This window comes from Seriola dumerili, unplaced genomic scaffold (genome assembly GCF_002260705.1).
Source record: "Seriola dumerili isolate Sdu_G_001 unplaced genomic scaffold, Sdu_1.0 BDQW01003009.1, whole genome shotgun sequence".
In the NCBI taxonomy this organism is placed as follows: domain Eukaryota; kingdom Metazoa; phylum Chordata; class Actinopteri; order Carangiformes; family Carangidae; genus Seriola; species Seriola dumerili.
Window position 1 is genome coordinate 56,069 of NW_019177264.1, and position 26,145 is coordinate 82,213.

At 40.7% G+C, this 26,145-nt stretch overlaps 1 protein-coding gene across 1 annotated transcript in view; it reads right to left on the bottom strand.

Moving 5' to 3' along the window:
• Positions 1–26,145, bottom strand: part of pappa (pappalysin 1) — an 81,488-nt gene that overhangs the window by 45,639 nt on the left and 9,704 nt on the right. Inside the window, exons 3-9 of the mRNA XM_022769472.1 lie at positions 20,588–20,733; positions 19,945–20,238; positions 19,377–19,569; positions 19,012–19,133; positions 12,056–12,557; positions 2,319–2,447; positions 2,022–2,113 (exon numbers count right to left, since the gene is read on the bottom strand). Of these exons, the coding sequence (XP_022625193.1) occupies positions 2,022–2,113; positions 2,319–2,447; positions 12,056–12,557; positions 19,012–19,133; positions 19,377–19,569; positions 19,945–20,238; positions 20,588–20,733 (1,478 nt within the window). The remainder of the gene's footprint in view (positions 1–2,021; positions 2,114–2,318; positions 2,448–12,055; positions 12,558–19,011; positions 19,134–19,376; positions 19,570–19,944; positions 20,239–20,587; positions 20,734–26,145) is intronic.

Here is a 26,145-nt window from a genome sequence, read left to right on the forward strand (position 1 = left end):
CCCCAGCACAGCCAAAAACTCAAGTTAGTTCTGTGCTCTGCCAATGGTGAAACGAGGGGCTACTGAGGGGGCATACAGAATACGCTCCCGCCACTCACTCAGCAGGAACAGAGGCAGAGAAGAAGGGAAGGGAGCGAGACTGGGACAAGAGGAAGCTCGAACAGTGGCTCGTGAAAGCTGCAGGAGCAACAGAGCAGAGTGTGAGCTAAAGAGAGAAGAGGAGGGAAAGGATGGAAAAGGAGAAAGAGTATCGCTACAGTATTTGAATTTGGACAGGGATAGAATAAACAGATAACGGAAAAAGTGGAAAGGTGATTGAGTGCAAGAGCAAAAAAAAAAAAGAGAGAGAGAGAGCTCTACAGTTGCAGAAAGAAAGAGAGTGATGAGTTGACCAAAGATGGATAGAGACAGAGAAAAGAAAGGTGCAGAGGCTGACAAAATAAACTGTACCTGTTTCGTTTGTTTGTACCTTCCAAAACTATCACTTCGGTGATAGAAATAATATGTGAATATGGCTTAAGAAAATCATATTACATTTCCTTTATGCTTTATCTGCACCTGCGTTTACTATGGCTTGAAGCCCTGTTGACACATGGCCAATGAGACTGTAATGCCAGGTGGGGTCATGTGAAAAAACTTGTCGATTTCATCAAGTCCAGATATAATTCGGCTCAGTCGTGTGAATAGCCTATTAAAGCTCATCCAAACTGTAGCACGCTGGCCCTGTTGTATACTCAGTGTCAATTCTCCATCCAGCTCTCTCTTTTACTCTCCAGCACACTGACAAGCAGGCACTCTCTCACACATACAGACAGATGGACAGAAGGTCCCGTCATTATAGTGTCAGATTTCTGTGCAAAACTACAACTATGTCAGACAGTGTCAGACTCACACACACACACACACACACACACACACACACACACACACACACACACACACACACACACACACACACACACACACACAAACACGCACACACACTTACACACTTCCCTGAGCACTGCAGTTGGTGGAAAAACAGCACAGCCAATGCAGTCATCCAGCAATCTGACAGGGATTAAGTGGCCACTTCACAGAGGCTCACATATGTGTGTGCATGCATGCATGTACTGTACATGCACAAGCGCACGCACGCACACACACAATCACAACAGGGGGGCAAAATGATTGTCAGACAGCAGGAGAACTGGACGGGAAACCATCCATCTATTCATAAAACAAAACAACATAGGAGATGCCAGTCACTCAACTATGTAAAATAAGATCACTCAGCCTTGTAAAAAATAATGATTTCCAGATTTTTTTTTTTTTTTTTTACAGGTCAAAGTGATTATGATATCTAATGGCATTCATATTATTCTGTCTTTTGAGAAAGGAAAGACATGGGGTACTTGGATAAAAGATGCCCAGATGTCAAATCTGTTCATTCACAAAGTTAGTCTGTGGTTCTCATCAAAAACTTTACAGCCCTGCTATTTTGTGATATAATGCAAAAAAAACAAAACACAACTGTGTCAGTCAAATCCAAATGAAAACAGAATTGTAATGTTATGTAAGAAACTGGTGGTAAAATCTTAACTTGATAAATGCTGCATGTACAAGTCATTTAATATATCACTTTTATATCAGCAGTAAAATATGACTAGATCCTTATCAGTCAATATTATTCAAGTTATCACCCTTTAAAAAATGTGTTAGACACAACGTGTAATAATACTCATTTAGTAGTTTTCCTTTCATATTTCAATAACTTTTTTTCCCTACAGGATTAGTTTAAATAAAGCTGTACTCTCTTTCCAGACCATATTAGCCCTGGATACATTTCCTACACAAGCAATGCTTTGCCATGTATTACAACCACATCCTACTACTGGTGCCAACAGAGCAGATCTGCTTGAGAAGTCAGGGGTTAAATACCTTGATCAAGGTGCACTAACGGCAAACTAACTCTCTTCAGTTCCCAGAGAAATAAACCAGTGACTGCAGGCAAGAAGTATATCATCACCCACAAGACTCACCAACACAGTTGAAGAACGGCTCCTTCTTGCACTGACTGGAGCAGCCATCCCCATTCATGGAGTTCATGTCATCACATTCCTCTCCTTTGGAGCTAAAATAGCAGGGAGAAGTACTTAAAAAAAAACACACACACACACATACTGATAAATACCAAATTAAACACATTCAGAGTTATTTTTTTCTGAAAATGTTTCATTCCATAGGCTGTCTGTATGCAGGCATTTTAGTATACATATATACATATATATATATATGTATATATATCTTTTGATTGTGTGTGTGTAGATGCCTGTTACCTCTGGATTCGTCCGTCCCCGCAGTAGGGCGACCCCAGTTCGTGCACCAGAGGTGGGGAGGGCTCACTCTCACTCCGGCTGGATATGGTTTGGACTTGGTAGGTGTACGCAACATGTGGCACCACATCCCTGCACAGAGAGAGGCATAAATCACAGTAAATCCACGTATTTTGGGATTATGTGAAGCCTCAGATAAAGAAACGTCAGATAAAGAATCAGAGCTAAGGAGAGAAAGAGTAAAAGATCGTGCTCTGAGCGATATACTCGGACCAGGCCTGTGGAGAACGGGTCGATGGGACTGCTGCTCTTTTTGCTAGTGAGGTGTGCGTGTGTTGCAGCAATCTATTAGTATCTAAGCTAGCCAACACAAATAAAAACATCTGTCTCAGCACACACTTCCACTCATCTACCTATCCGGTCACGCGCTGATAAACGTGCGTTTACCCACTTTTGGGGTCCAGTTCTGTTTCCTTATCATAGTGATTCAAGGAACCATCATGATGAATACACAATGGACAGGAGAAATATTGGGGGACTACTCACTTTGCCGATGTTAAGTCGCCATGATGGTTTCTTGAGTCACCATGATAAGGAAGTCTGAAAAAAAAGTCTGAAAGGAAAAAAAACATAAATGAGAAAACCCCAGATATAAACCAAAAAAAAAAAAAAAAAAAAAAAAAAAAATCAAAGCTGTAAATGAGAAACCAAAACCATAAGCAAAGCAACAAAACAAAACTCAAGAAAAGAAAACTGTAAATGAGAAACAACATTAGTGCAAGTGAGGGTGCTGTCATGACATCAGTTGTCCTGATTTTTATCATGTCAAGTAGCTACTTTTTCTCTTTGATCTGTTGTTTTGCCTTTACATGTTACTTGTATTGCCAATAAGTTCTGTTGGATTCTGTCCCTGTTTAAACTATAAACAGGCATACTGGTTCCTGTGAGCCACTGATCAAGTGAATGATACACATCGAGGTTCTGTTCAGGCTCATCAAAAAAAAATCTTCTGCTTTAATTGCTCAAAATAAATAGAAACATGCAGCTGGGATCAAGTAGCCGGCTTTATGAATCTAGATTATTATGTCCTGTTTCGTGTTAACAAGCTTCTGAACAAGAATTGAAAAAACATGTAAAGGCAAGTAAATAATTTGAGCGTTTCAGCATGTATTGATCTATTTAAATTATTTTAAACAATAGAAATGGATAACTGATCTTCACATCAGCACTCTCATTTGCAACTGTATTGTTTACAGTTTTCTTTCCTTTTTGAATTCTTCTTTTTTTCCTTTTGCTTATAGTTTTGGTTTCTCACTTGAAGTTTTGATTTGTCGCTTATGGTCATGGTTTCTCGTTCATGGTTCTTTTTCTTTGGCTTTCAGAGTTTTTGGCCCAACATTTTGTGAGCGTGTGTGTGTGTGTGTGTGTGTGTGTGTGTATATCGTGTAAAGACTGATGACCAAGGGATTGACATAATTTCTTTGAATTCTAATTTTGACTCAGACGAGCTCTCACTCTAATAAATAATTAAATCTCTTCTATGTTTTATGTGTGTGTGTTGGTTCTGTATTATATGCATTGATCGTTGTCTGAAGATTGTCCTCCGCACACCACCGTTCCCATTTAATTTTCATGTATAAATGTAGTTCCAATTCCCTACTGTTTGAATGACAGCTGATTACTATGCTAGATTACAAAGGGAAATCCATTGGCTCCCTTATCTACTGTATATAACTGACAAGAACACATTCCATTGTTTATTATAGTAATATTTTCATTTTTACTTGTTTGCTCATGCTGGGACAATATTTAACTTTGATAGATGGAAGAAAAAAAAAACTAAAGAAACAAATAATTATTGACAATGGAACACAAGGTGGAATCAAGGGATATCAGCAGGGAAAATTATACAGTTTAAAGTTCAAAAATCAGCAATCAGCAATATAGAGAAAATGACTACTGCAATGCACGCTATACAGTATGTTCTCTGTGTAATTCAAAGGGGATAGGCATGCATAATTGTGTATAATCATGGCTAGTATCGGTTATGTACATGGGCAAAAATTATTAGGTTTATTAGGTATATGGGTGGGGGACAACATCAGTAAATGAGGGTAAATAGGAAGAACAGCCATAGATCATTTCATGTGGACCATCAAGTACCGTAGACCTAATTTTGGAATGCCCTCTGCAACGCTGTAAGTGCAGTGACAAGCATGCAAGGATATTGTACTGCTTACATGAATAGCAGAGTATAAGTGGACTCAAACAGTATCCCCATTTAACTCTCACAACACATGCAGGCATGTACACACACATTCCTACACACACACACACACACACACACACACACACACACACACACACACAACATCTTTGTTATTAGTAACCCACTGCCTGTCACCTATAGACTTCAAGCTTAAACAAGAGTACACAGGCATAAACCACTATTCCCTCTTCTTCCATAATAATAATAATCCCGAGTGTGAGTGCAGTGCAGCACCAGCGGCAGACACTGCTCTGGTTCCACAAAGGCTAAAGCTAAAGACGGCAATCAAACCAAGAAAGTCTCTCTGTGATGTTCGGTGAAGCCATACACTTTGATGAGCTTGAAGTCAGACCATTCAATTTTTGATATGACATCAATGAAAGAAGCAGATATTCAGCATACCCATGTACAAACATATTACACCCACAGCAGATTGAAAGGTGAACATATGTGCATTTGTTTGTGTGCATATATGCTCTGCCTTTCGTGATTCATGTAAAAAAAAAAAAAAAGAAAAGAAAAAAGAAAAGAAACACAAACAAAAGATTTACATCAGAAAAGTTTCAGGTCATTTCTGACTGCGGTACATGGCTTTTGTTTTATTCCCCTCATCTTCGTTTCTCCATTTCTCCTGTGTTTGTTCATCACATTCCCAGCAGACGAAAGCAGACCAAGTTCAAGTTAGCTGTGTTGTCCCAAGTATAAAAACCGATGAACCTAAAGATCAAGTAACAAAATGAATTTCCCCATAGCAGAATTCGTGCCTAGGATGAGATATTTATGTTGGCTTTATCATTATCAACACAGAATGTTTGACCTGACAGACTCTCTTTTATACTACACTATGTCCTTTTCTGCAGCGTTGGCTCATGCTGGTGCAACTCCAGGCTACACTCAAACATGCCCCCTCTAATTGAATTAGTTTAGCCCCTGGAAAAGTCAAGCTGTGGGAGACTTTATCTTTGAGGAGAGCAAACACACAGAATAGACAGAAAGAAGAGAGAAGCAGATATTGCTTTGCAGAAAGGAAGCCCATGAATTTCCTTTTAGTGGATAATGACTATGATACTGTAGATACTCTAGGTAATCCAGTGCACAGAGAAGTAATTGCTCTGACTGATCAGGCCACACTGAGAGACATGGTCATGCAAGAACAGGCGAGAAGAAAGAGTCAAGTGGCGGGATTCGCGTGAGTAGGAGATAAGGGGACATAGAGAACAGGAAAATACATAGAGAAAAAAAATTAAATTGAGGAACAGATAAGGAAAACGGAGCAGTAAATGGTGATTTCTAAAAAGAGAAGTTGTATAAATAGGGCATAGGGGCTTCTGTGGAAAATATGATGAGGTAACAGTCATCTATTCCTCATTATCCTGAGGTTTATTCCATGTAGCTTCCCACAGGTATTCTACAATTATAGTGAGAATCAAGATAGATCCCAATAGCTTTGATTCAGCTGATGTCAAGTTAATGTAGCCAGTTACTGGAGTTTTGGAGACCGATGACACCTGAAAAATGACAGCATTAGTTGCCTGTTTACACTTTTCTGACAAGTGACGTCTTGCGATCCGAAGAATAATGGCAGTCCTCTTTCAACAGCAAAGGTGGAAGTTGCATGATGTTGGTGTACCGCCACAAAAAGGGAGGTAGTCGAGGTGGATGACTAAGCGCACAACCACGATCTCTTAGTCTGTGGTCTGCGTACAGTCAACGCTCATTTTCTTTTGTAAGTCTATCTAGGCTAAGAACTGCAAACCGGTTGGCAGTGCCAATAGCAGCCTTCTGCAAACATTTTCTTGAACCAGACCCCACAACTTTCTCCTGAATGCAACTGCTAAAGCCTTGATTGAACAGCCTCAGAAGCCCAGATGTCATTTAACTAAAAGTCCTTTCTTTCCCTTTCAGGTTCATAGTTACAGTTCAAAGCAACAACTGTTGAACTCTACGAGACAGCAGCAGTAGAGTTATCTATACCGTTCCTAAATTATTTCCCCAGACTACACTAAGAATTCCAATGCCACTGTATCATGAATCATTACTTCCCTTATACCATCAAAGCGCCTGAAGACCTTGATTCTGGACTCCTCTGCCTTGTCACTGTGGTTCCAGATTCAGTGTTTGGATTCTAAACGGTACATCCACACACATAGGTTTTCATTGAGCATTTTAGCTCAGATTTTAGCATTTCAGCCCTGTATCATGAAAAATCTCTGTCCATACTACCACACCTGAAAACACATATCACATGACCATTAACGTACACTGGGCATGTGCACGCCGGTGTAAACAGGAAGCAGATTGTCTACACTTAAGTTGGTTAGTTGCAGAAAATACTATGCACGAGGAACAGCAAAGGCAGTTGTAGAATTATAAAATTCAGATGTATTTAACTGCACAACAGCTGCTAGCAAAGACAACAAGGTCAGTAAGACAAGGTGTCACATGATGAGATTTCATCATTGGTGCGTCCAGACACTTGTAATTTGTTAGCCATGTTAGTGGCTGGTGGTCGAGGTTGATGAGAGCCAATCAGGGAGCAATCTTGGGTCTCTATGTCAATGTTTCCAAAGGTCTCCGTTTCTGCCCGTCCACACTACTACGCAACCCCTGGAGTTTTCAAACTAAAACAGGGCCAGCAACATTTCCAAAAGTCTCTGTTTTGAGGGCTCAAAAACTCTGGAGTAGTGTGGATGCCACACCATTAACAGCGTTTCCCTGTTTCCCTGTTGTTGCAAATCCATTATATGTAAACAGAGAAGACAGGGTTGACCTCGAAGCATCTAGGTAAACACCTTTCCTAGGCAAAGGGCTCCCCTAGAAACATGACAGCACTATTTGTTCAGGTCACTAGCAAAGGGCACTACACTCTGTACACTGAGTAATGTGATTACTCATTATAGAGCTGTGAAAGAGCAAACACAAAGCTAGCCATTGCTCATATCAAAGCTTCTTAATGACTGCAAGAAAACGACTATGGAAGATCCGATTCCTTGTTAGTTCAAAAATGGTAAATAAAACAAAGTATTTCTAAATGGACTGTAGAGGTAGATATATACAGACATAAGGGTGTATCCATGATCTACTCTACCAATAGTGTTTCTACATCCTGCACTGGACTGAGAGCTAAAGTATGCTACTAAGCAACACGTAACCTAGGTGTCATAATTCACCTTTGGCTCTATTGGGTCAATAGTGCTACTCTACTATTAGGTGCATGCTTGATTTCTCCTGACCTCACTGCTAATAGCCATGCTGTTAGGCTGCTGTTGGCAGCAGGGAAGAAAGAAAGAGAACAAATGGTGCAGTTGTATCACAGTTCTACAAATTCTCCATCCCTCCACCCCTTAGAAGTGGGTTAGTGGGATATACTACAGTATAAGAACAACATTTAGAATGGTAGGGACGTAAATATACAGTAAATTTGTTAAAGAGCTAATGACCAGCATCATCTCTAGGTCTCTTTTGATGTGGTACAGTAATTTGACACATGCGTGTATGTGATAGACATGACTTCTGCCAGCCACCCAGAATTCATAAAACCACACTTTCATCTGTAGCTGATTAGATAAGATATGTAACTGGTCTGATATACAACTCATACTACAAAGGATTTTATTCCAGTTGCAGACAAGGTGTCACGTGATAAGATTTCATCATTGGTGCCTCTTTGTGCATCCAGACATTCTTCTCAAGACCCCCGTAGGAATAGAGGTTTTATCTTGGCTCAAAGTCAGGCACAAGGCACCGTAATATGCCGTTCAAAGGTGTTTTGATAGTACCAAGTGATTACACATGGAAGCATGTGCGAATGTATGTGCCTGCTACTGAGAGCAAGAAGAGGGTTAGTGTGTGTCTGTGCTCATCTGTGTGTGTGTGTGTGTGTTCCTGCCTTCACTGATGTGTGCACTAGGCTTATGTGTGAGCATGCATATGGATGTGTTTCCGTTCTGTAGCTGCTTGTTGTTCTTGGCTGAGCAATCCCAGATGAGAAAAGCAGATAAATTTAAGAAAGTTGAGGAGAAATCTTAGATTGAGCCTGCAAGAACAACAAACAGGGCAATGCTCCCTTTGTCGGTGTGGCAGCTGACATGCATTTGAGGTTTCACTGCCATTCATTTTACACCTACGGTCTAACAAACCAAGACTACATGTTTAGATCTATGAGAGGTACTTTAAAAGAACAATTTAAAGGCAAATGCATGCATTTAAAGAATATATGTGATATATGCATGGCCTTTATGTATATATATATACTATATATATTAATTTTAAATTTGATGTTAGTAGACTAACTTTCAGTCTATCATTGAAAAAATAATCATTTTTAATAAAGTATGAAGATTTTGGCATCACCTTTTATTCACCCATAAATTTTCATACACCCCCGCTTCTCTATAGGATGTTGGAGACTGGAAATGAGTCTTGCATAATCCTCCTAATATGAACCATATTAGTGAGTTATAGACAGAGTGAAGAGAGTAGTCCTCATGGACTTCTACACATGCCATATTCCTGGATAGGAAACTGATAATATACTGTATATGAATATATATAATATATATTGTACTATACACAATACAATATTGTAAATAGATATTGTGTTCAGATTTGTACAGGGTGACAGAAATATAAAGACTGAAAAAAGAGAACTTCATGAAGGTAGGATTCAGACGCTTTTCCTCTGTTGAAATATACTGACGACATTTGTGGGTACTTGCAATAATGACTCCTGAAGCTCTGAGCTGTTTTTCATAATTAGCCAGAAAGTGGGAAATACAAAAAATATAAATAAGCAAATCCTGTATTTTCTCTTTAAGAGGACATATAAGATTGTAAGATATAAGACTGTATTCTCAAGAAGCAGCAGACTTGACGGCGGAGTATAAGGGGATGGATGGAGGATATAATGGGGAAGTGTGGTACAGAAACAGGGCAGAGTCCGATTACAGAGGGGATGAGCGGTAGTATTGATGGTGGGGGAGCTGCCCTCTCTCTCTCTTTTGGCTGGGAGGTCTCTTCACATCAGCCCTGAGATAGGCTTTGACTGAATGACAGCTCTGGAACTCACGTCAGGAAGAGGATTAGCCCATGGGCTAGGGTGCCTCACAGGGATGGGATCAGTCTAACCCAACCTTCCAACCTTCTCTCTTCATACTTTCTCAACCCCCAAAAGTTCTTCTCCTCACCTATTGCCCCCATGGGCCTAACAATGATTTACCCCCAACTGGTCCAACCTTCCACCCCTCTATCTCCATTTCACCCTTCTTACTCCCCACCATAATTTACTCTGTCACCATGACCTCCCAGCCCTTAGCCATTCCAAACAAACTACCACCCATGGATGGAGCCAAAGGAGCCAAGATGTCAGCCGTTCCTCTTGCTCAGTTTGCCCCCACTCAAGTGAAGGCCAGTGGCCTGACGCTAGGAGGTCAGTCTCCCCCCTTCAACAACACCTCCATCACTCAATCCAGCCCCATGGAAACATGCTGCAAGAAGAAGCATCTTACTGTGTGGTCAACAAAAGCATTTCAGCAGCTGGACCCGGGTGATGAAAAAGAGCACTTAACATTGGATATGTGGCATGCCAAAACATCTGGGTGAACTTTACTCCACTATGTGAAAAGCTATGTTCTATGTTTTTTGTGAGATAATGAGTGTAATGAAGCATTATCTTCAAATCATCATCAAACTCACATCATAGAATTTGACTTCTCAGGCATATTTCTGACTCTTGGTTCTCCTGTTGAATCTTCATGTAAGAATTATTCGTTTTGTTGTCGTTTGTTGAAGGATATCCCACTAGTCCTATGCACTGGAATAGAGCTGGAATGACTGGTTGATTAAATGATTAGTCGATCGACAGAATTAATCAGATAATCAAATAATCATTGCAGACATTTGTTTAAACAAAATTACCAAACATCTGCTTCGTCCAGCTTCTCAAACATGAAGATTGGATGCTTGCCATTCATGATAGAAAACTGACACTTCTGGGGGTTTGGAGTGTTGTAATTATAATGGTAATATTTCACTTATTTCTGACATTTTATAGACAAAATGATTACTCAATTAATCAACAGAATAATAGGCAGATTCATCAATAATGAAAATAATTATTTACTTACTATGATATGCAAACAGACCCCAGGGCACAGTGGTACATTCACATGCTGTTTAAAGATATTTATCACCATCATCATTTATGATCCCGCGTCAGTATCATAAACTCAATATAAAGCCCAGTTTACGAGCATTGATCAATAACCAACAGTAACTCAAAACATTATACGTAAAGTACCCTATCACTATTAGTATCTCTTCTGTTTTTGAGAAGAAGAAGAATCTGTATTTTCATGTTTCGTTCCAAACTATTTGGTAAATAAATGTATATAAAAACTACTATATATGTTTTTAGTAGTTGCATTTATTCTTCATCTGAAGAGTTTGATGGCTGGAACACACATACTTACTCGCTATAAAACGTCTCTGACCATCTAACAGAGACAAGATCCCATATACTCTCACAACAAAATAGTCAGCCAGTGCCACTGACCACTACCACTGGAATGCAACCACAGCTAGTGAAATATACCACAGCAGTAAAACTACCTACAGTACATCAGTAATCACTGAAGTGTGCCAAAACCCCCAAATAAATACATCCCCACACTGCAGACAGCTTTCCATAGACACTGCCATTCAACCAAGAAGTTGTGTAAAGACACTTTCTGGAACTTAGGTATCATCACTCCATCTTGCATAACATGCATACTCACCCTTTCGCCTCTTATCAAGCACTTTCCTTCTCATGTGAACCACGCTGACAGCACGATAGTGAGATGGCATAACACGCAGCGGTGCCATGTATAGCACAATCTTTATCGAGTCAGCACATTCCATGAAAGCAAAGCACTAAACTCTCACCACAGTGTGCAGATAATACCTTCAACAAGCCATCTGTTTGCCCTTGCTTCATGGAACACGGGAAAAAACAAATGTGGGCAACGATTGACCTGTGACTTAGGAAACAAATGTTGGGCAGCAGATTTGAAACTGCAGAAGCAGTGGTGGCTTGCTAGTGCTCCTGGGGGTATTGAAAAGGATATCTGGTATTACAAAAAACATATTTTTGTGGATGGTTTCCACAGATAAATAAACACCTTCTTACTGGCTTGTCTAAAAACCCCTAATTACATCACACTAAAGCAGGAAGCAAAATGCTAACCACTCAGCAATTCTCAACTTCTAAAATAAAATACTTGGGGTAAAACCAATTGTTTCCAGCCAAAGCATGACTGATGTATTGTATGGCTTCCTTTCTCTGCTTAGAGGAAATGTTGGTCTTTCTTAAACCTTGACAAAGACCAAACTTCTGTCTTATGTTAGTTATTTCTAAACTCAGGAATGTCAGGGAGAATATCCTGAGTTTTACACATGCTGCCTACTGACATTCACCTACCAGATCACTCACCTGTCTGTATATCGGCGGGTAGGTTCATTCAGCATCAGACTGTGTGGTGTATGGGTGAAGGGTGGCTGGCGCAACAGGCGGTAGCGTAGTGGTTGGCAATGTCTACAAAGTATGCAGTCTGGCTTGGATGCCAAGAGGGTGGCATCAATCTCTAGGTGTTGCTCCATAGTGAAAAACTGTACCCCATACACTTCTTCTTCGGTGTCCAGCTTCAGAGTCAGTGGGGTGTCACAGAAGACATGACTGGGGCCAAGTGGAATGTTGTTCCCACTGACAGTCAGCAGCAAGATGTTGTGGATGGCTGGCAGCGCTGCTTCTTCGGGGCTGAAGAAGGTGACCCACACGGTAAGAGAGTCTGGTACCAGCGGGTAGGGGAACTCCAGCTGAAGCATGCAGCCCTGGAGGGGACACTCCGACAGGCCGACAACGCCTTGCTCAGTCCCTGCATTGGGGCTCCAGGTGCGGACACTTGGCTCACAAGCCTGCTCCACATCTGGAGGCCCTGTGGGGATAAAATTACAAAAAGGAGACACACTGTCACACACACACAACATGTAAACAACAAAGAAACTTCACTACGGCAACATGAAACTAAATATAAATCAGATACAATAAGCAAAAGCCAGCTGGTTATTCCCTACACACACATTATGAATAATTGTTAAATTACATAAAGACGTATAATGAGGAATACAAGCGATGCAGAAAAGTTCTCTGCCCAGGTAAGTTATACTAAATTATAGCTAGTAGCCTTTTTATGAGTACTGACAGAAAGAATTTGCATTAGTGATCTTTTTCGTGTATCTACACTTCTTGCAGCATCAAGGTAGAGGTGAAACTGAGAGTTCATTGTGAGTCCATCTGCAGAGGAAAGGCAGAGCTGAGGTGTGTACCTTCTGAGAGAGGCCCTGTGCAGGGTTCGCACTTCAGCACAGTCATTACAACCTCTAACAGTCACACTCCAGCCATATTTGGAGTCCACACACAGCTAACTCGCATTATCCCAAGTGACGTACACTAACATTCATCAAGCACTTTTAGAAGCCAGCAAGCGGCAGACACTATGTTCTCCCTCGATTTCCTTTTGTGCATTTCCAAGCTGGCAACCAACGAAGCCATTTGCTAACCTCATTTCTGGGCACCATGCAAAATTCCAGTGTTTAATCAAGTGAGGACTGAATATGGTTTCCAAGCCACATTATCTCAACACATTTATTATTGTACTGTAAGTGTGTGTGTGGCCAGAGTGGAGGTGAATTAAAGAAAAAGAGAAAGAAAAAAAAAGGCAAAGAGAAAGAGAGGGAAGGAGAAAGAGAAGGGAGGCTGGGAGAGAATGAACTAAGATACTCCAAGAGCTTGGCTTTTTGCTCGGCTCATGTAGTCCTGGCTTTATGGGTGCATTTTCATTGAGTTTGCAAAGAAAGCAGCTGTAGCCACTGAAAATATTTTGTAATGTCAGCTGTTATGATGGGCTCTACTCCTGCTCTGGCGCTGTTGCTAATGTGGTTGGAGATTTAAGAGGAGACAGAATAGGGGTGTCATCCACTGCGTAACCTAAGGCAATGTAAACCTATTTGAAACATGCAAAGATGTATCTATGATTGGTAATGCAATGTGTCTAAGCAAAGGGTTTGAGATCCAGCATCAAAACCACAATGATTTATATGTAATTACCAGCTACCTGCAACAGGTAATCAAGATTCTCTGTGAAAGGATAATTACGATATTTCATACCAGTGTTTTGGTCATCTTAACTTCACAGCAGGGCCCCCAAACATTTATATCAGTTAGTACTACATAAACAGCCCAGCTCTGAAGTGTTTGACCTATAATTTCCTCAGAGCCAGGGAGAGGGGGCCTCAAGATGACTGAACCATCCAGAGCTGAGCTTTGAATATGAGCCATTCATTCTGTGTTGATTAGCTGATCCCATCTGGGTGTTAGACTGTCAACAAAAACACCCATTCTGAGAAAAATGAAAATACAGCGAGTATGACCGCAGTGTAATTGGTGCTAGGTTCACATGAACATCAGTCCAGAGGTCTGGACAAATGAGACTGAAATGGACAAGGTAACATCTCATTTTGGGGATGAGCATCAGCTTCCTTCATGGAGAAGTAGCAGTTACAAATCAAGATTTTTCTCATTTGAAAATCTGTATATTCTGATAATGACCTCAGAATGGATGGTAATGGTTGTGTATAGGGTCATATGACCTGCAACTGCTGCACCATCCAGCACTGTTCCTGTCTCTGGTAGCTTGGGATATTGTGGAGGCTGTGTATCTTCCTGATTTTTATTTTTTTTTGCTGTGTTTTTAACATTAACATCCACTACTAACTCATGAATTATTAATATGGGAATTCCATAATCAGCAACTGTGCTAGCCAATTACACTTAATCTTTTTCACGCACAGGTAAAGAAAAGAATACTGATATTGTGCAGTTCTGAAGGTAAGGTGATCAATGTTTGACACAACTTACAGAAATCAGCTAAAAAAAAAAAAGACTAGTTGCCAAAATATAACTCCAGGATAGATGCTGATGCCGTCCCACTATCCAGTCATAATCCCTCTGCTCTGGAGAATCATACTGATCCACAAAAAGACCAGAGAGGCGGATGAATAAACAGACAGGGATATGTCCGGGCATGCACACTTTATGCTTTCTAAGAAGTGTCTGGCTCTGGCTCTCACTATCGATGACTCACTGTCACACACTGTTACACACTTCCTCACTCAGAAGGCAGACATCAACCCCCTCCAACCCTTTCGCCCTGACACACACACAAACAGAGAGACACTCCACAGACACACTTTATGAAGGCAACAGACACTGCAGCTTGGGAATCAATGTCACATCACAGGGTATTTCAGAGGTTAATCTGTCATTGCTGAAGGCAGCTAGTGTTTTTTTTTGTGTGTTTTTTTTTGCTGCATGTGGAGCAGATGACACAGGTGCTACTTTTGGGTACACATCCATACAGATTGTTTTGACTGAAGGAGCTAACATACCGTAATGAACTGATGGAGGGAGCCAAGGAAAATCATTGAGGAAGAAGGTAATGAATGACCAGCGGTGGATGACAGCAAAGTCCGGGAAGAAAATTTTCAAGACAGATGTTTATTTAAATAAAACCAACTCTTTTTCTTTTAATAACAAGTTTACCAGGAGACACCACCAATTAACAACCAATTGTTGACTATATTTCACTTTTAACTTTGCGACCTAACAAGGGTCAAACTTTCTTGTGTCCTCTCCTCTGCATGATATACAGTTACTGTTCATTAAGGGTGTAAATGCTTTAATTAAATAAATATTCACTCAGCTACATCAGACATGAGGTCATTTTGTCAAACATGGCCAGTGTACTTTGCCTGAACTTGGCAGGAAAGACGACGATACTCTCTTTCTTTGATCATTTGTTTTTCTGTTAGCCAATTACGTGATATAATAACGGAACACAATGAATGATAAATTAAACACAGGGATCCCATTAATGTGTCGAGGAGAACTACCTATCACATTACTTTTTTTTAATGTCCCAAATGGGTTTATGTAAAATCAAGGGATAGAGAGCGAGCATATCTTCAGTTCACTGACTCAATTAAGGACAAGTTGTGTGTGTTTTTTTTTTTGTTCATACTAAATTGAGCCCTCTGTTCTTGAAAAGTGTCAGGCCTTGCTGTGATGCCACCCAGGGTTTGTCGGCCTGACACTTTTCAAGAACAGAGGGCTCAATTTAGGCCATGCTCCAGGTCCACACTCCAAACAAGGATAACTGTATTTCTCTCAAGGAGGATTCTAATAATATCGTGGACATATGCATACAGACACACTTATGTTTGCTGTTAAGATTTTAACATTTTGTGCATTCCGTATACTGCAAATGCACATTAAGAGCATGTGCACTTACAGAATAACAGGAATGTGTATTCAAGTAGAGCTACACACACACACACACACACACACACACACACACACACACACACACACACACACACACACACAGTCCCACACACATCTGATAGTGAACATACACATCCTGGACCTTTCACTTCCATTCACGCACACTGCTGTTTTCAATCAACTCAGGATCCTCCCTTGTAAATGTCACTAACCACATGCAGTTCTCTTAACTATCTTGGGTGGTTTCCACCCCACCCAACCTTCTTACCCCTTCCTCTGAATCCATATCCATGTGTGTTTTTGCTTTTTTTTTTTTTTTTCATTCTTACTTTTTTTTTTCCTCCTGCCATATTTCTCCGGGGCATAGAGTAGTAAAGATTTATGAGAGGTACTCTGGCTCTCTCTTACCACACCAGTGTTTCCCAGTCAAGTAGTGTGAGGACACAGCTGACAAGTCCTTCAATAACAGGTGCCATGCACATTAATGGACGCTGATGAAAGCATGTAGACACATATGCACCGTCACACAAACACATATGTTAACATGCTTATCTTCCAATTTAAGGATGTTATGTCAATAGATAATATGCCAATAGTTTAGTTTACAATATCTTTGAGTCAGTAGTTTGCCAGACTGTCTGTTGGAAATGACTAACTGCTGGACACATATACACCATCACAGCAGGAAACGGCAGCTGTGGTATCCAGTGAGAAGCTGGCCCAAGCAGAGTTAACAGGGAATGGGGAGCTGCCACAAACAGGGACCCCTTCCAAGAGGGAAAATAGAGTACAGTTTACACACACAGCATGTTAGACAAGCCCAGACTTGCCTTTGGTGCACACACTATAGCCAGTGTGAGGGCAAGGTTGAGTGACTTTATAATATATAGAGCTTCCACACACACACACACACACACACACACACACACGCACACAAACACACACATGCACATAGACATACAAACATTACGAAAAGCAACACAACCAGAGACAGAGACACAAATTCAACTGTTTGGCACAATATTATTTAACAATTGCTCTTATTAATGGTGTTGAGTCGTAGTTAGATTAGTATTATGGGGTTTTTGTGTTTTTTTCCATTTGTTCTGACATTTAGTTTCATGGTAATAGACAAAAAACAGATGGATGAATGCATGTATGATGAATGTATCTGGATTCCACACTCCACACCAAAAGATGGTGGTTTTATTAAAAGTACACTAGTTATTTTGTTTGTTTGAAAGGGGGTCTGTCCCTATTAGAAATATATATCCCTGGTTGACAGAGATGTTATTTAGCTGGGCAACCATCTAATGAGCTTCATAACCATTGTAGGACTATGTGACTTTACTTTTTTCTTATATTGTTAAGTGATAGCTATTACTAATAATAGAAGAGGTTGAAGGTAAAATTTATCCTGTTATTGCTGGAGTCACCATTGTAATATCACTCAATCAAACTCATACATAGATGTACAATTACACATAAAACTAAAAACCAGATAGATGGTAGCCTACAATAGACAGACGTGTAATACACCAATATGACATTTCCACACAGATCAGGGATCTGATGCTGCCTGAAGCAGCTGACAGATTTTGCTGATTTGATATACGGAGGAAGATGGTTTCAGAGTGTAAGGGCCAAAACAATGAAAGCCCTGTCAGCTTTTTAGATTTAAAGGTGGGATAATGGATGGATAATAGACCTTGGTCAGACTAGCTACATGACCTCACAGTGATGTAAGGGTTCCACATCTCAGGTATGTGTGGATGCTAATGGCTGATTATGTGCAGCCTTATTATTAGTAAATAAAATCTGTGCTAAAGTTTACTAGAGGTCAATGAATGGCTGCATGAAGAGGATGGAATGCAGATGAACTGATTTCTAACACATTTCACAAAAACATCCTACATTGATTATTTCATTCACCTATTTGGTTATTTTCAGAGATTTCAGCAGAATGATAAACTGTCTAACTTAGCATTTATACCTTGCTTACAAAGCAGTGTTCTGGGTAATAGTTTTACCCTGCTCTTCAACAGTGTGGAATGAGGAAGGTTTATCAAAGGTAATAAGATCAAATTCATGTAGTTTGATGTGTAGATGTAGTGCTTTACAGATCTTTACAGAAGTAGAAGGTTATCATAAAGTGTATAACATGGATGTAATATGGGAATACAACAGCATGCACACATAGCTGCACATAGCCACATGCATAATATCCAGAATATGCTTGAAGCTGCGATTGCCAGGACCAGAGTTATCAGAGGTGCACAGATGGGACATCAACTATTTTTATAGCTTAAATACCTCATCCCTAATGCCTGTCCTTGTATAGTTCTAATGTTCTAATATGGATTCACTAATAGGACAAGAACAGAAAAAAAAAGAGAGAAAACTGTTTTTTTTTCCCTAAAATCCTGCTAATTTCAGCATTCACTCCACTCAAATCCCCCTAAAGTGAAATTTAAAAAAAAAAAAAAAAATGGGGAATTACAGCTAAGACATGACATTTAACCTTGGTTTTGGACCTGAGCCCTCATATGGGAATTGTGGTACCATATACAGCACCATCCCACTGGGAAGCGACCTCCTTGATCCCTCCATGTTGTCCCACGGCCCAAGTGTCATGAATCCAGTGAGTCATTTGCATGTTTTGGGGTTGAGTCAGTGACCAAAATCTTTGTATGTTTGAATATTGACTCAGAAGATCAACAAAAAGCAAACCTCAAACCATGTTATCATATGGTAAACAGTAGATGAAAGGTGGATGTGGCTTAGCTTTTCTATTAAATTTACTTTTAGTAGAAACAGCTTTTTGTCAGGAAATTGATTTAAGACTGGCATTCAGTGCACAGTGAAGAATAAAGAAGGAAACAATATTTACAGTTTTATTATAATAAGCATCAGTGAGAGTGCACTTGAACCACCGTATGTTCCAAAGAACTGTCTAACTTGCAAACCATCTACCACCTCACACTGACACTGTCCAATGCCATGACACCTAACAACCTGTAAGTATATTATATGGTGTTGCATTGTACCTTCAGCCTCTCGCGGGGACCAGTGTCCAGAAGGGGCACACGGTCGTGGAGATGAGGAGTTGGAGGCATACTGCAGCAGAACTTTCCCCTCAGTGCATTTATCACACACTGATCCCACTTCTCTAGGAAACCAACACACAAGCACAGCAACCAACTTAGATACAGGCCAAATACGCATCATTTATACAGTATGTAAAGACACAGTAATGAAAGTTATTGTAATTATGTGGCAAAGGAGGAGAGTTTCACACAGTTTTTTAGATGGCCCCATCTTAGTCTGTAAATAAATCATTTAACATTAAATCAACTCCATCCATCACCATGCACACCAGCATCTGGTTGGCAACCCATCTAGCTCATTTCACCTGTCGTAAAAGTGTCCAGAAATTGGTGGAAACCATTCCAGGGTGATAGAATTATGATGCTGCTCAACAACTTGCGGCGCCATTGGCACTGGAGGAGGTTTGGAGTAGGGTTGCCAGGTCTGGTAGATGAGATCCAGGTAGCAGTGCATTCTAGCCACCTGGTTCAGTGTGAAAGAGTCTGTACAGGCATCATCTGCAGATGAAAGAGGTTGCTGTGAGGATTGGATTTTGGTTTGATATGTGACAGGAAAGGGAAGCAGGTATTAAATCAGTCTACGAGTCTGATCACATTAATAAAAATAAACCACTTATTTAGCAACATTCATTTAACTCTGACATCAAAAAAGTTAAACTTTTGCACAAAAGGAGTGACATGAAAGGTTGTGCCACCCGCTGTGTTTTCTGCATGAAAGGTCCCTGCTAAATTCCACACCTGTCTCAGTGTGCACACAGACCCAACAAATTCCTCCACGGTGATCTTTGTATGTAAGTTTTTTGCATGTGAGAGGCAGAACTGTAACAATTTGCCCAGGTGAGCAGCAAAACACACATGGAGGCCCCATCTCACCTGCATAACTCATGTAGTTGTTAAACGGCGTGTGTGTGAAGTGCCGACAGCCGCAGGTTTCGTTGCCCGGCTCGGGATCATGGCAGCCTTTGTATTTGGGGGTGGGGTTGGTGTCTGCGCACAGATCTCCAGTCTCCATTGAGGGCTCAGTCTCCAAACATGCATCATTGCACGATTCGATCTCTGATATACCTCGGAACACATGGTAAAGCCCAAGGCTGTGACCGATCTCGTGGACCATTGTGTCAGTGTGACCAAATGTACCGTAGAAGGAAGGATTCAGCACAATTCCACCTGAGAAAATACAGACACACACACACACACACATGTAAACACTGCAAACATTCAAGGGAGGGTTCACACAATACAAATGCCTATTCTTACTGTAGTGTAAAGTAATTGTGGACCTGGAGTAAGATTCAGACAATGCATTATTCATGGGCCTCCTCAGCTTCATTATCACCTTCTTCCCTGTTAGAGCTGTGATGAAGACAGAAACTGCTTGGGGCTTGAACTGTAATTACTCAAAATCAACAATCTGGGCTGCCGAAGAAAGGATGTGTGCATGTGCTTAAGAATGTGCACGTGAGTGTGCCTGCCTGCATGTACTGTATGTATGTATGCGCTTTTATTTGTCTCCTACCCAAATGTGTGAGGGCCTCTTTGTCCCACGGCCAAGTGGCAACCCCTGCCAGATCTTCATCAGAAGAGTTGGCAAAGAAGACATTCAGGTGAGTTGAGCCATCCAAATGCAGAATCTCTTTCAGCTCTTTCACATCCAAATAGGCTCTGGAAAATAAAAAAAAAACACCAGAAAAAGAGTATTTCACATTAAGTTAATAGCTCTACAATTAGGATAGTCTCTTCCTAGTGAACGCACATTTCACCAAGGAAAAGTTTTACAAATAACAACAGTGTTCCAAGCCAGAAAGGAGCTTATGTAGCGTTATTGTTCAGGAAAACAGAGCTCAGAATTGGGTCCCTGTTGAATTTTTTTATTGGCAATTGTAACGGCCCCTTAAACCAACAGAATGAGGAGGAATAATTGACCCTGTGAGGTTAAAACCAGTTGGCGTTATAACCAATAGGCCCAAATAAATAGAGACTTTTAATAAAACCTCTCTCCTCGCGCTGCCTGAAGAATATTTTCCCTTTGTAGACTAGAGTCAAGGTCTTTACTGCAAACCATCTTGCAGTCTGAAAATCACAACAACACTCGCTCATTTGGACATGACCAACAGATTTTTGATAATGTTGTGTCTAGAAGCCCTGGCACAGGCGCTGTGCATCTGCAGTGCAAGCTTAAAGAACTTTTTAATGGCTGTGAATCCGGCTGGTATCAATTTTGACCCGTCGAATCATTTCTTCCCATTCCATTAAATTTCGCTGCAGTTCCTGCTCACTTACATTTGCTCAACAGAAGGGAGATTACAGACCGTGCTGTTGTTGATGTTGTCGTCTAGGAAGTGCAAGAAGCAAATAAACAGTGCGATGAGCGTATAGTGTTCTTTGGGTTGAATTCTCGTTTTGCGGAGACTCTAAAAGCCAAGCCACAATGTTTTCCTGTGCATGATGATGTTGGATGTTTTATGCTAGAAGACAGTGAATCATGCAATAACCAGCACAATAAAAATTTAATTCAAATCCATTATTTTGTTTGTTTTTGACAATTCTCTTAAGTGCACTTCTTCTTCATCTCGACGTACAGTAAAAGATGTCAAGGCAAGACGCACCAAACGGGTGCTGGTGGGAAAAGATCCACTTTACTATTGAATTGCCACATGCAATGTTTTTTTTGTTTTTTTCATGGTCATGCAAGTTGCACTGCAGTAAAATGACGCATTATTATTTATTTGAACTGACTCCTGAGTGAAATCTGCTATGTTTCCTGCATGGCCATCTTATACACTTGTATTTCATATTACATATTCAAATCTTCATGATAGCCCTAAATACACTGAATGCTGTATTATACTGTATATGAGAAGAAATAAAAGATACTGTATGTATCCCTGTAGGAACACTGCTTCAGTTTTTCTCCTTTATTTTGGTTCCATCTATAGCACAAAATGTCTTTTAAGATTTTATTTTTCTGATAGCTTCTCAGATCAGCCTGATATTTCAGTCAGCTGTTCAGGTATTCTGATGTCTCCCTATCCATGACATAATGTTTTGTCTCCGCTCTGGGAACACTAACGGCAGCACTAATGACTGCAATCATTCAACACAATGAGATGTCTTTCCAGCAGTGAAACTGTCATTCATTTTATGAACACATCAAATAAGTTTTCTCTATGAGCTTGGCTGGTGGTCCTGGCAAACAGCATCAACGCGCTCAGTCATCTCCTGGAAGAGCCAATAATCTGTTGCATATGCTGAAGTGATAGTTTATTCTTTTCCTTTGGCTCTCGGAGGCTTTGGAAATAGATACACAATGGATACAGAAACATGAGTTTATCAGAAACAAAACAAGACATTGGCCCTACTATCACAAATTAGATCCTCTTTGGATGTTTTGACCCAGTTTGTATGACCCACTCGCTCGCATTATGTTTTGTAGGCATATTTTGTGCTTGGATCAGAAGTGCATTAAATTCTAAGATTACGATTCATCCCAACAAAAGAGTGCACTAAGTGATTTCACTGTCCTTCCTCTTTAATTAAATGTGTACTAACTTGCATGCCCTCTTTTGTGAATGGCAACTTGTCTACACATCGCTAAGACAGTGGCTAAATAATGGAATAATGAGTAGAGTCCTGTTTTGCCTGGATGAAAGGGGATAGTTACCTCATACCTGAGCAAAAATTGGTGTTTGTGAGCTGCATAGAGATGGACTGCTCATATCTGAGCTGATACTAAGCTGTTGTTTTGCACTTATTTCAAAATTTCAACATTTTTGTGAGACTAAAAGTCATGCTTCGTCTTTTTTAAAAGTGCAGATCACATTTGTCCCACTGAAGGGAACACAGGTAAACACGAGGATGAAAGCAAAACATTTCAAAGACTCGCACCTTTGTGAAGTGCAGAACTCTAGAGCGTGCTATTTATATTTACTCTTCCACTCAACATCTGACTCAACATGAAGTATATTTACACTGTTTTATATTGTAATGTTATGGGGTCGTGTAGAATTCCACTGGGCAAAGGCTTGATTTCATTTCATTTGTGTATCAGCTAAGGAGTTGAGATGACCGCTGACAGTATCGCCCACACAATGGTTAAGATTTCACTACTGTGCCAACTATCATTTCACTGGCACCATTTTATGTGATTGAAAAAAAAAAAAAAAAACGCATTAAGAGACTCACTGACATGCAACACAATTTATGATTGATGGTCGTGTGATAACAAAAGTGACATCTGCAGAAATAGCAGCTGAAAGTAGAGGGGATCAAATTTGACATCTCGTGATTTCAGCTGTATTATAGTGGAGCATTTGATTGCCAAAAGAAGTGCAACTGCTTGAGTGGTACCAGTTGAGGTTCAGTGTCAAACTAGTTTCTCTTTATAGGCCAGTTTTTATTCAGTATATAAAAGAAATTTCAGTTATTTTTATTAGATCATTTATTCTTTTAGATCATTAGAGCATTTTATTTGGGGTCTAGAATTTGAGCAACATTATAAGAACCACAAAATCTATTTTGTTCTCAGCATTTTTAAAATGTATTAAATAAGCCAGCCAGCTACGACCAATGTGCTCTTTTTCCTTTTTTGGTGAATAGTTTCATGTTTGAAAAGCAAGTGTCTGCATAAAATATTAAAAATTTGAGTGTAAAACCAATCTGTCTCATAGCGTATGTTCAATGTAGCCTAAAGGAAGCAATTTAAAAGTCACTAACACTGGTGTTTGGCAGTGTTCTGGAAGAATTTACCCTAGTGAGATCATGCTCCCACCGCGACAAGCCTACTAAGGTTACCACCAATGCACATTTCATATGCAGCTCCACGAAATGTTTCATAACATCTCTAAAACCTTTGTTGGACAAGGTCTCTCTGCCTCAAATCACAAGTTGGATAAGGAGCCGCTTAGAGAAGACACAGTGTTCCCTCGACACAGACGTGAAATATATACATGAGTAAAAAGTTCAGTGCTGCAAATGCTTTCCTCAAGTCTACACGAGAGCAACTGGGGGCACTCACTGGGGCCAGGTTTAAGGAGTGAGAGAGAGAGAGAGAGAGAGAGAGAGAGAGAGAGAGAGAGGGAGAGAACAGATGATATAAGGTCTCTCTTCCTAATAATTTCAGGAATTTCATTATTTCCTTAGAAAATATTTGTCCAGAGTTTTCGGACATGCATGAGGGGGGATAAGGGTCAGAGGGGTTTGATGCTGAAATGATTTGAGTCAGCAGTGAATAAAAGCAGCAATTCGACTACAGGGTCAAAACCTAACTAATCCGAGTTCAATTATTGTAACGCCCTTGGCCCTGTTACAAAAACATAATGTGCATCACATGTTGATCTGATGCGCAGAGGGACTTTCAGAGCAAAGACACACAGTTTGAGTATAATAATTAAAAAAAAAGGCAATTTGTGTGTCTGCGTGTGCATACATGTGGGTGCTTTTTTTTTTTTCTTTATTTCACAATATGTCTAATGAGTCATGTTGGTAAAGATCTGGGAAACGCTTCGGTTTGTTGCCACTGTCGGAAGTCAGTACCCAGTGACTTCATCGTGTAGTCAGATGAGTTTGGGCCATTCTATCTGTCCATCCACATCTTACTCAAACCTCCCTGCCAATAACCCTTTACCCCGCTTTACCCCGCCCCCGGTGCTCTCTCTCTCTCTCTCTCTCTCTCTCTCTCTCTCACACACACACCCCTCAACTATTTCCCCATCCCATAGCCCCTGTTCCCCTCTCTTGCCTCTCATCATACATTTTTTCACTAGAGATGAGCCACTTGGGAAGGACAGGATTTTCCATGCATTTAACCACACCACTTTTTAGACATGTCCTGGGAAAAAAAAAAAAAAAAAAAAAAACTTACAAAGACTTACAAAGAAGGAGAAATAGAGAGTGAGAAATTGAAGGAGCCAGAGAAAGAGAGAGAAAGGTAAGGTGACTGCAGAAAATCAGGCTTCAACAAAATTCAGGCACCACTGCAGGGCATCTGTTGCAGGGAGATCCAGGAGTGTGCAAGGCAGCTCAAACGGCCGTGTTAATGCTTTTATATCTGATACATATTAAATAGGGGATTATGACTTCATCCATTTACACCCATATATAATTCATATAAACCCATAAATTTGCCTCGTATACGTATGTCTGGAGCAGCATAGTGTGAAAGCTGGGGTGAGCTGGCATGGCATGACAGTCTCACGGCCAAGAACACTTTTAAAATTGGAGGGGGCCCTCCGCTCCCCTGTCATCAAGTCAGTCAGCACCACAGCCCCTAAACCCATCATTCATCTCTGCCTTTATTACTATACTTGCTCTCTCCTCTTTAACCTCCCAACTTGCTCTGATTATTTTTTTCCCCTTCCATGGAAGACACATGCATTAGGACTGTGTCAACGCTCAGATTCCAGAGACCCTGCAGCGACTGCTCGTTGGTGAGAGCGGAGTTTGAGGAAGCGGGATCTGGAGACACATGGAATGAGCAACGGGAGAATCCATATGCTCACCCCACCTCTCCCCAGTTGCTATCTGAAGCAGGAGCTCTTAATCGAGGACCGGGGTGAACGCTCTCAGTCCAGGCAGATGTGTGTGAACCTCTTCATCTGTGCCCTCCTTGACTCCTGGACCACAATTACCTCACCAAGTCATTATCAGCTGAATTCCCTGGTGTGCCATGCTTTCAAAAGACCACCAGATGCAACTCCCTGGCCTGACTGCAGTGGTCCAAGTGAAACCTCCTCCTCCTTACTCCACCTTCCCCTCAGTCGCCTAGTTATGCAGAAAGACTACTATCAGCGCCCATGAGAGCACAGGTGAAACCTCAACAACAGGTGCTTTTAGAAGTGTGCTATGGCTTTAAAGGGGAAGTGCAAAGTCCTGGTATTTACGCCCAAGCACTCCATTATGTTTTATGGGATGGGGGCTTAAGGTTTAGACGACCAATTGTAAAACACCCAAGTCAAGGGCCCTAGAGATTAGCTCCCTGCTCTGAGCTGGAATACAGCAAGGAGAGGGAGTGAAAGAGAGAGAAAGGGTGGTCCATCCATTAACCTGCCACGTTGAGAGGTATTGACTTAGGAGGGG